General features: G+C 34.1%; 1 protein-coding gene across 1 annotated transcript; it reads left to right on the plus strand.

Moving 5' to 3' along the window:
- Positions 1-322: 322 nt before the first annotated feature.
- LOC117114465 lies at positions 323-1,974 on the plus strand. Its single transcript, XM_033258133.1, has 2 exons — positions 323-342; positions 463-1,974. The coding sequence occupies exon 2, from the start codon at positions 643-645 to the stop codon at positions 1,924-1,926; it is 1,284 nt and encodes a 427-aa protein (XP_033114024.1). The 5' UTR covers positions 323-342; positions 463-642; the 3' UTR covers positions 1,927-1,974.
- The last annotated feature ends 9,804 nt before the right edge of the window (positions 1,975-11,778 follow it).

Raw genomic sequence — 11,778 nt, forward strand, 5'->3', positions numbered from 1 at the left:
TGTATAGTATTGTGTGTTGTGTTGTATGCATGGAAATAACAGGTACAATTCGAGCGGGTTTTTTTTTTTTTTTTTAATCTTTCGCTTCAATTTTTATGACGTCATCACCTTTATATTACGTTCGTAAAATCGGGAATTCGTAAAATCGGGGTTCATAAATGAGGGGTTCTACTGTACTTTAATTTCATTTATTTGTTTGACTAACATAAAAACAAAACAAAAAACAGTACAATGAAAACAAGGTCAGGAAATAAAAATTATCAACCAAATGGTAATGCCCGTATGATAAAAAAAAAGTTAAAACTAACAACAAACAACTATGAACGGGAAAGAAACAACGCAGTACTATGCCCTTCCTGCGGTAGGCCGTGTAAACTGAAATCTGATGGCAACTTTTTTATTACATCTGAATTACAACCACAACTTAAAGCACTTTTTCAGAAGCCTGGAATTGCAGAGCAGCTAAGACATAGCCGTGAACGAGTAAAGATAAATGAAAATAATTTTGAGGACATTTATGATGGGGACGCGTACAAAAATGTTGAAAACTTGGAGAACCCAAATAATTTTACATATTCGTTCAATACAGATGGTGTTCCCACTTATAAGTCATCACCATATTCACTATGGCCTATTTATCTGATGATTAATGAACTTCCTGTTAAAGTAAGACAAGACAATTTGATACTCGCAGGAGTTTGGTTTGGTACGTCAGAACCAAAAATGTCACTATTTCTAAAGCCGTTTGTCAATGAAGCTAGAAAATTAGCAGTTGAGGGTGTACGCTGGAAAAGAGAAGAGGAAATGGTTACAAGCAAACTATTTGGCATTTGCTGCTGTGTTGACTCTGTAGCTCGTGCCCCAATGAAAAACAAAATACAGTACAACGGATACTTTGGTTGCGAGTTCTGTTATCATCCAGGTAAATGTGTTAATCGTACCGTAAAGTATCCAGTAGATGTATGCGAGTACACAGATCGCAAAAATGATGAAATGTTGCAGGACATGCAAACTGCTCTTGAAGAGGCCAGATTGGTTCGGGGTATTAAGGGACCATCTCCTTTAATTAACCTACCGCAATTTGAAATTGTTTGGGGATTTGTACCAGATTATATGCACTGCGTTGCATTAGGTGTAGTGAAGCACCTAGTAGAACATTGGTTAGAGTCACCTGATGAAGAATGGTATATCGGGACGCCAAACAAGATACAAATACTAGACCAAAGACTGCGAGGTATCAAGCCACCAAGTGTGATATCTAGAGTTCCAAGAGAAATATCAAAAAGAAAAAGTTGGAAGGCATCTGAGTGGCATAATTGGTTAATGTATTTTTCGTTGCCATGCCTACAAGGTCTGCTGCCCGGCCCATATCTGTCACATTATAGTGCACTTGTCGAAGCCATGTTTCTGCTGATGCAAAAATCGGTAAGTCCTGCAGATGTGAATAGAGCTGATGAACTTCTCTGGGCATTTGTTGTTCAAATACAAGCTCTTTATGGGTCATATGCAATGAAATATAATATTCATTCACTCACTCACTTAGCTAAAAGTGCCAAGTTGTGGGGTCCTTTGTGGGCGCATACCTGCTTTCCATTGGAATCGGCTAATGCTCTTGTGAAAACACTGCATGGTAACAGAGGAATCCCACAACAAGTAATGCACAATTTTCTAATGGATAAAGCACTTCCAGTTTTTCAGGAAATGTTTGACATTTCAGCAAGTACTGAACAGTTTTTAGAAACTTTAAATAAGAAGCGCAAACCTGTTCCTACGGATCAGTTAGGATCAATTCTCCTTTACGGGCAGCCAAAGCTTCAGCAATTGACCGATGTTGAAATCGCAACACTTAATGCAAGTGGTTACGCTGTACTCGATAATGTCAATGTTTATGTTTGTTTTTGGCAAAAAAGGATTTTTGTTCTGTAGTGAAATGTATCAAAGAGCGGAGACAAAAATGAATACAATTGCGCAATTGGAAGACGGTAGTGTATCAGCTGATACACTGGTTGGTAATTGTTTCATGGTAAATATACCAAACAAATCATTTGTATGTACCTTGCCAAATTACTGTGTAATGAATTAAGTTTTTGTAATAATTAATTACATTAATCACATTAATTTAATTGGATTAAGTGACACTTATTTTAATATAAAAAAATATGAAATGCTATTGTTTGTGTGGAATATTACCAGTGTTAGAGGTATATTTTTTAATTCAATTAATGGTTCCTGTGTTGTACAAATAAATTGCAATATTTTATAGTTTAAATACTGAACTGTTGGACCCCATTTTTTTGTACATTATTATTCTAGAATTCGTTCAATGTATATTATCGCAGAGTATAATTGCATAGATGAAATGTTGCATCTTTCCCTATTTGTATTAATGGAATTTATTACTGTACATACTTTTGTATATATATTTATGTATATTTATTTTCCATTTCAAAAAATCATGACTTCCATTTTGAAATGCTAAAATAACGTAAATTCCTTTTGAGTATACTGATGTGCATGAAAAATTGCAAATTCTGTTTATATATATTTGCATGTAAAAACTAAAAAAAAGTAACATAATACAGTAATCAATAATTCAGATCACAGAAGTACAAAGAAACCTGTATTTATTACCTCTAGGAGCTTGCATTTATGGTTTTTAATAATAATAAATAATGTTCAAAACTGTCCATGATATTTATTTGGTTTTTTAAGGTATTAACTCTCATACCTACTATGAATAAATGCAAATTTAAAGAATTTGATAGTGTGATTTTTTATTTGAGTTGTACATGTTATTGATTTATTCGCATGTTTATTACATACTATAAAACTTTGAAAAGAAGCCAGTACCTCACTAATATATAGGTATTATTTAGGACCAGTTTAACTAGTTGGTAAAACCAGTTGGACCAGTTGATGAAACCAGTTGGAACATTTTAACCAGTTGGTGAAACCAGTTGGAACATTTTAACCAGTTGGTAATACCAGTTGGAACATTTTAACCAGTTGGTGAAACCAGTTGGACCAGTTGGACCAGTTGATGAAATGTTTATAACAATAATAATTAATTAATTAATTAGAAAAGCAGTCCAACGGTCTCACAGCTATTTGCAAAGAAATCTTTCACCGCAACTGGTCTTAATGGGGGTTCAACAGGGTCATCGCGATTCCCAGCTGATTATAATCCGTATTATTAACAAATTACGAAACAGACAAAAAAAAATGGTATGCTTGCTGAAAAACAGCAATTTTCAGACTAACAAATTTATTTAATCACAAGCTTTCAACCACGCAGTGGTCTTCTACAGGAGAATGTACAAATAGGATAAGGCGTGATCTCCAAATTATTCCAGACGACAAATCAGCGCTCAGACGTGTTTTCTATTGTTCTACCAGACGCGTCTCAAAACCCCCGTTCGATACTGCACCGTCTAGACGCTGATATTCCGTTTTGGCAAAAGCTCCTCCCACTCTTTACAGCCTACTGCACATGTTTGTTTGGCCGTCAAAACGGGTCCGAACGCGTCTGAATTGTTCCGCGACTATACGTTGAACTTTCAACAGCGTTGAGTTCAAAAGAGGGGAAGTCCATTCCGTCGTACACGGAGAAGTTAATGTCGAATATTCATAGGCTATTTATATTTTTAGACGAATTGGTGTTTATTTTGTGATAACTTATAATGAAATAAAACATGGAAAACTGTAGTGTTGGAAGGTGTTTTGCCACCAGACTTCAAAAAACATTGGGAACTTTTAGTAACAGGCATACATTGCTTGCTGCAAAAGGTTGTAACAAACACTTTGATAGAAAGAAGTGAGAAATGCTTAGTCAAGTTTGTGAAGAAGACAGAAACTCTTTATGGCCTGGAACATGTGTCATTTAATGTCCACCAGTTGAAGCATATGCCTAATTCTGTTCGAAGGTGGGGTCCTTTGTGGGCAGCATCAGGGTTCATTTACGAAGACCAGAATGGTGTGTTACAGAAATACTACAAGGGCTCTCAATACGTACCCCTACAAATGTACAAATACTTTGTACTTAAAGATGTATCACACTGTTGAATATACAAGGTCTATCAAAAGATGCAACACCACATTTATATCAAATGCAGGAACATATTGGGACATCCACAGCCTCATTGTTTGTGACAACAATATTTTTGTACTGGCAAAACAATTAAGACCTCTTCAATCAAATAGACAAGTTATGTATGTACAGCAAGTGCAGAAACAAAACCGTCATCAAGCTTTTAAAGTTGACGACATGAAAATTAAAGGTGTTAAGATGACAGTTGAGGGAAAGATTTATGTTGCTGCATTACCAAATAATTTTGAATGTGACTGAGATTGATGAAATAACACTAGTCTAGAAATAATTTTTTATCAGGACTTACAATGCTTGATTTAATATAGTTCTTGAGTATTGATGAAGATGTCATTTGTACATAATGTTGTTTAAAAATTGATAAATTAAACCAAAGATTGCGCAGAATTCCATGCTCTGTATTATTTTTTCCAATGTTTAATTTATCAATAGTTCTTGAGTAATGATTTAGATGTCATTTGTAAATAAATATTGTTTTATAATTGATAAATTAAACTAAAGATTGCACAGAATTCCATACTGTGTATTATTCCTTCCAATGTTTAATTTATCAATAGTTCCTGAGTATTGATAAAGATGTCATTTGTATATAATATTGTTTTATAATTGATAAATTAAACCGAAAATTGCGCAGAATTCCATGCTCTGTATTATTCCTTACAATGTTTAATTTATTAATATTTCTTGAGTAATGATTTAGATGTCACTTGTACATAACATTGTTTTATAATTGATGAATTAAACTAAAGATTGCGCAGTTTCCATACGGAGTATTATTCCTCCAATGTTTTAATTTACCAATAGTTCCTGAGTATTGGATAAAGATGTCATTTGTATATAATATTGTTTTATAATTGATAAATTAAACTAAAGATTGCGCAGAATTCCATTCTCTGTTTATCAATAGTTCTTGAGTATTGATAAAGATGTCACTTGTAGAGTATATAACATTGTTTCATAATTCATGTAGTGAACCAAATAAATAATTATATAAATTGTATTTTACTGTGTTTTGTAGCTCTTTTTATATTATGCTTGTCCTCGTTAAAATAGAATTTGTCATTTTGATGCAGATAAGACCACAACATTTAAGTGAATCCTAGGAATTTCAGGGTAACTGGTTTTTTTAGTTGTCAATCCGTTGCCTCAAAGTTGACAATATAGACCTGTATAGGCTGCCTAGAGGAGCAACTTACACAAACCTATAAGCAGCTGATATGCTCATATTTGGCTGCCTACAGGTCGCCAATAGGCTGCCTATAGGATCATATAGGGATCCTATTCGAGCCTATAGGATCATACTTTCTGCCTATACTGTAGGTTTCTACTAGCAGCCTATAGGATCCTATAGGCTGCTATTGAAACCTAAGTACGAAGCCTATAGGATCCTATAGGACTTTTTTTATCAGTAATGGCTGTACTGTAATTTGGCCTTTTTGAAGAGACCAATCAGATTTCAGTAATTCGAGACAAGCTTGCTGGCTCTGTAGTAACAGTTAAAACAGACTGGATAGACATTTTTGCAATATCAACCCAATTAACATTGTTGTTAGATGGATAAAAGTGAATGGGGTGGGGAAGGGAACTACAACCACTCTAGATGTGTATAAGAGACAGGGGGATATGTAGGGGATCTGGCTCCACCCTACTCAATCAAAAATTATATATGTGTTTTCTACATTTCAGATGAAGCATTTTTTGTGGGGGGGGGGGGGCAGAGGCCTGGAGATTTCCCCTGGGGAATTTTCAAGAGATTTTGAGTGACTTCCATCCACACCCATCTTGCTGTCATCGGGGAATCATTACTGTCGGGGGACTCCAAGGTCCCCCTCACCCGTTGAGCATCCTGGCGCCACCCCTGATTTTCAAAGTCATAATCGACTGTAAAAAAAAATATACAACTTCCCAACCGATCGGTTGGGAAGTTGTATGTTTTTTGTGGTTTTCCCCAGCACCCATTTGGAAATACCAGTTCGAAAAACCAGTTCCTGCCAAAAAAAACCCAGTGAACCCATAGGCAGCCTATCCCATTTCTACAGGACCCTGTAGTTCCCTAGGCCACCTGGAGGTCCCTGTGCCACCTGTAGGTCCCTATAGAGCCTATATGTCACTATAGGCCGCCTATAGGATCCTATAGGCCCCTATAGGTGGCCTATATGCCCCTATGGCGGCCTATAGCATGCCTATAGGATGCTATAGGCAGCCTATAGGAACCTATAGGCTGCCTATGGATCCTATAGTATACACATCTACACTTATTTTAATATAAAAAAATATGAAATGCTATTGTTTGTGTGGAATATTACCAGTGTTAGAGGTGTATTTTTTAATTCAATTAATGGTTCCTGTGTTGTACAAATAAATTGCAATATTTTATAGTTTAAATACTGAACTGCTGGACCCCATTTTTTTGTACATTATTATTCTAGAATTCGTTCAATGTATATTATCGCAGAGTATAATTGCATAGATGAAATGTTGCATCTTTCCCTATTTGTATTAATGGAATTTATTACTGTACATACCTGTCTCTTATACACATCTAGATGTGTATAAGAGACAGGTATAGTATTGTGTGTTGTGTTGTATGCATGGTAATAACAGGTACAATTCGAGCAGGTTTTTTTTTTATAATCTATCGCTTCAATTTTTATGACGTCATCACCTTTATATTACGTTCGTAAAATTGGGAATTCATAGGATCCTATAGGTGGCCTATAGGATCCTATAGGCTGCCTATAGGATCCTATAGGCTGCCTATAGGATCCTATAGGCGGCATATAGGATCCTATAGGCGGCATATAGCATGTCTATAGAATCCTATAGGTGGCCTATAGGCTGCCTATAGAATCCTATAGGCCGCCTATAGCATGCCTATAGACCGCCTATAGGATCCTATAGGCTGCCTATTGAAACCTATAAACTGCCTATAGGATCCTATAGGATCCTATAGGACATTTTTGTAAGGGATTTCTCTAAAATTTCCTTTCTCTTGCTTTGATCTAAAGGAGTGGAGAATTTTTCGTTTACAATCTTCGCAATCCTCTGTGAGATTTCAGGCCCTTGTTTATCTGAGGAATGAAAAGATTGATCAATCTCATCTAAGAAATTATCATTATCATCCAACTCAGATTCTGAATCTTGGAATTCATCACCCCCAAAGAGACTAATAGCATCAGCCTCACTATCCCTAACGATAACTGATGATCTGTTTTTATCTGTGACACAGCCTGTATTATTCTCCCTGCCTCCATTCTTTCCCTTACTATTAGGCTTTGTTTGTTGCATAAGCCTAGATGTAGAAGCGTCTGCTTCATTATTCTTTACCTCCTCTGAGGCTGGCGTTAGTGCTTCTTCTGAAGTCACTGTTCTCTGATCTTTCAGATCTAATAATAATTTATTTGTTTCTGCCATGCTTCGCTGCATGGCTGAGAGAACATCGAGCAGGGCCAAACCGCCTGCGCCTACCGGCGGTTTCCCGCCACTAATACTCGACGCATTCATTTCTTCTGAGTCTGAACTTTCTTCTAAACTCATCTCTACAAATATTAGATAAACTCAAAAGAGCAACAATAAAATAGAATGTCTACTTATCTTGCTTCCAGAAAAAGGATTACTTCAAATCGTCCGCACAATTTCTGGATTTCTTATTGGTTTGATGAAGATGTAAAATATCTACTCTTGACTGCTTACACATGGGTAATACAACTAACATGCACATCAAAAACCATCTAACTCATGTTACAAGGTTTTATCATTACAATTTCGCTGCTCATTTGAGATAGAATTAGTGGTTAATAAGGTGCTAGTGGTTGAAACTTAATATATTGAGGTACAAGGTTTTGTCAGTTCAAGAAACGATGAGCTAGAATGCGTTCTGTGTTTCTATTACTGTACTGAGATTCTTCAATGCCTAAGTCATCGTCAAAACCTTTTACTTCTTGTATTCCTCTTTAACACGCACTCTGAAATTTTGAATTTCCTTCTTCTTGTACGGGATCTGTGTATACCATGTGTATGCGTTTGTACTTTAACATTTTGTTACTGTCCCAAAAAATGGACGTAATCTGCTCTACTAATTTTTGTGAACTTGTATGCTTTGTCAAGTGAATTTTTCTTGTTATGCCTTTCCTCGCTAATTTTTCGCGATACCGTCCTTTAGCTATTGCCAACACATCTTTGTCCTCGTACGGCAAACAAAATGTCTTGGGACGATCTCTTAGCTTTGGACTTCTGGGTGTGAACTTGGCACCCTGCCATTGTTTGTGAATTTACAAGTAAATAACTCTTCACTCTATTATAAGTGATTGCAGGCCTAAAGATGAACCTTAATAGGTAAAGATTACCTATTCTTTTAAATCAGTGAGGAGTTGTTTCACCAGAAATTGAATGTAATTTGATATTATCTGGCCAGTGAAATTGATTTTGATGCAATTTAGTAGCAATTGAATGTAAATTGTTAAAAAAAAAGAAACACTGTGAAAGAAAATACATAATTACAGTACAAACTTTGTATGATGTGCTATCCATTTATTTATTGTTATTGAAAATTAAATTAACCACAAAAGTGTTGGATTTTTACTTTTTCATTTTTTCTTAGGTAGGGAGGGAGTTTAAATTCCATGCTAACTCACTATTTTATCTTCTCATCCAATTTCTCAATAAAAATTAATCAAATCAGTGCTGCATGATACGTTTTTGGTCACCGATTTCTATACCATGATAATAATGCAGATCCATACTCGTCTATGCCAGCTTTCAATAGGTCTACATCACCATTTTCACCATCATTTAAAAAATGAAAATAATAACAACAACAACAACAATAACAACATAGTCATAAAATCATCTTCTAATATCTGTACATTTATTCCACAATTATTTACGACCAACTTCAATGCAAGCTTGTCTACTTTCAAGTTTAACTACTTTTAGTTCATTATCCTTAATCGCATCAGTAATTGCTGGTAGTAAATGTTTAAAATAAAATGATTTTAAAAATAATAACTTCTCTTGAAACCATTCTTGATCAAATGCAACATCAATAATTACATTATCTACCTCGCTCCAAACAAAAAATTTACATTTACTTCGGCCTGAACAATACATACCAATTTGCACTTGGTAGTAGTATCCTCTAGCTGCTGTTGATGGCTTTTAGGCAAAAATAAATAACGTTAATTTAAACGATTAACAAGCCACTTTACGACAATCAAAAATATTCATCATTTGCCTACACGAAAATGCAAGCCTAGGCAGCTTACGTATCATACCGGCCATTCACGAACATCTTCATATACGACAACGTGTGATAAACAAGCGAGGATACAATTTTTGTACCCAAGCGGTGCTATAACAATTTTCGTGACTATTATTATTCTGAGTATCTCTAGTGGGAATCGGAACTCTTCCTCTGCATGCAGTTCTGGTGGTGGTAGTGGCAGATCTTCCACTGCATGAAGTTCTGCGAATCTAAACCATGGATAGAAAAGTGAGGTTTTTGTGCAATAAGCACAACAAATCATACTTATGCATTATTTTTTTACATTAAACGTCAAACCTTTTTACATTATGCGTTAAACAATTTTCAATTTTAGTCTTCAGTACTAGTAGCAGGTCTTTAGCATGTTTATATCGCGCTCTTAAAGACAATCTACCAATAAAAAACAATTTAACCTCCCAATAAGATATCGACCTCATATTATTATATTCACAATTCTCTACATACGTATCTCATATTACTGAGTATTGCGGTATAGTAACGCAGTTGCGGATCTAGAAAAAATAACAATTTTAAAATGACTAAGATACTCCCCTGACTTTAACCTACTCATCAGAATTTGAAAACCTCACTGGTCATTAAAAAATTGTGGCATGTTGACATAAACGGTTCACTCTTTTATTCGTAATCTAATAAATTGTATTACTTTAACGAATTATGGAAAAAGATCTATTCCAGCAAAGCAAATTCTAAAATAAGGTTTAATAAAAGTCAGGTCCCTCAGAAATCTGGAATTTCTTGGGTTCTAAATGAAAAGAATTTATGCGGCATGCTTGTGAAATATTAATATTTTTGTCAGTTAAATCAATATAATTATAGGAATAGTTCAATAAAATGAAAAAAATAAATAAATAAATAGAAGTAATTAACAGGCCCATAAGTAACAAAGATAGCTCATTTCCATCCTTCTGAGAAGCTGTTCAGGCATTAAGTTCATAAAACAGGTCATGTATAACCACCATGGAGGAAAAACATTATTAAAACTCAAATAGGTTCAAAGGTTTGCTTGCCTATATCATAATCAATTCAAGTTCCGAAACATTCTCTTAATAATATTGATGATATTATTATAAATATAAAATTAAGAGAATGTTTCGGAACTTGAATTCAATTCAAAATTCAATTCAAAATGGTATATTTATTCAAAATTCAAAATTTAAATAAAGACATAAAACATAGCAGCCAAAAGGCTGAATTGCAAATTATGTTAACAATTAAAACCATTAAAAAAATCAAACAGCAAAGATAAAAAAAAAACAAGTACATCAAAAAGAGAAAAATATTGCATAAGGATCGAAATTTTTAAATTTATTTAGTTATGAATACTAATATAAAAAAGATCAAAAAACATCATAACAAGCAGATCAAAAAAAGAGAAAAAAGGATTGCACAAAGATCGAAATTTGTCATTATTATAATTATTATAATTGTCATCATTAAAAATAATACAAATCAAAAAGGACATCAAAACAAAAACATCAAAAAGAGAAAAAAGATTGCACCAAGGTCAAAACATAATTATCGTTACAATTAAGAATATTATAATCAATATTATTGTCATTATTATTTATTATCCTTATTATTATAACTAATTAATTAATTAAGGATTGTCATTAAAAATATCAAGAAACAAAACAAATGAGAAAATCACAAACATCAGAGAAAAAATAAAATATAGAAAAATACATAGAATAAATTGCACAGGGACCAACAAGGAAGGAAGGATTAATTATTAATCATTGGAGTTAATTAAGTTAACAAGGTATGGTAATGGGCTGTTTTGATATCTTTATCGAGGTATAGTAAATTTAGTATTGCACCTAGTATTATAGGAGTTGACCCTTGCGGGAGGGAGCAAGTCATGAAGTTTAGAATACGGATGAACAAGGGTTTTTGCAAAGGAAACGCATAGGTTATGTCGTCTATCAGACAATTTGTCCAATTGGAATTGGGATAGTGCGTCGTCATACGACAATAAATTAATACCCAGGATAATTCTACATGCCCTCTTTTGGACTCGCTCGATGCGGGAATCCCAAAGTTGTGTAAGTCCACAATTCCACACAGGAACTGCATATTCTAAAATAGGACGGACTGTACTAATGTAAACAGTGATAAGGTCACCATGATGTTTAAGGGCTCTTAAAATATATAATTTACTATTAGCCTTTATGAAAATATATTCGACATGTGAATCCCATTTGATTATGATATAGGCAAGCATATTGATGATATTATTATAAATATAAAATTAAGTACTGTAAAAATTTATTATGTGTAGTAGTCATAGCTATTTAATATTTTATGGTAATTTGGTATAGTTTGACTTAAAAAATAAAAAGTGCAAGGAAAACTACTGTATTTATTAACATTAAAATGTTGCCTGAGGGTC

Source organism: Anneissia japonica, unplaced genomic scaffold (assembly GCF_011630105.1).
Source record: "Anneissia japonica isolate Jap-2015-1 unplaced genomic scaffold, ASM1163010v1 scaffold1374_len1023071_cov147, whole genome shotgun sequence".
NCBI lineage: Eukaryota > Metazoa > Echinodermata > Crinoidea > Comatulida > Comatulidae > Anneissia > Anneissia japonica.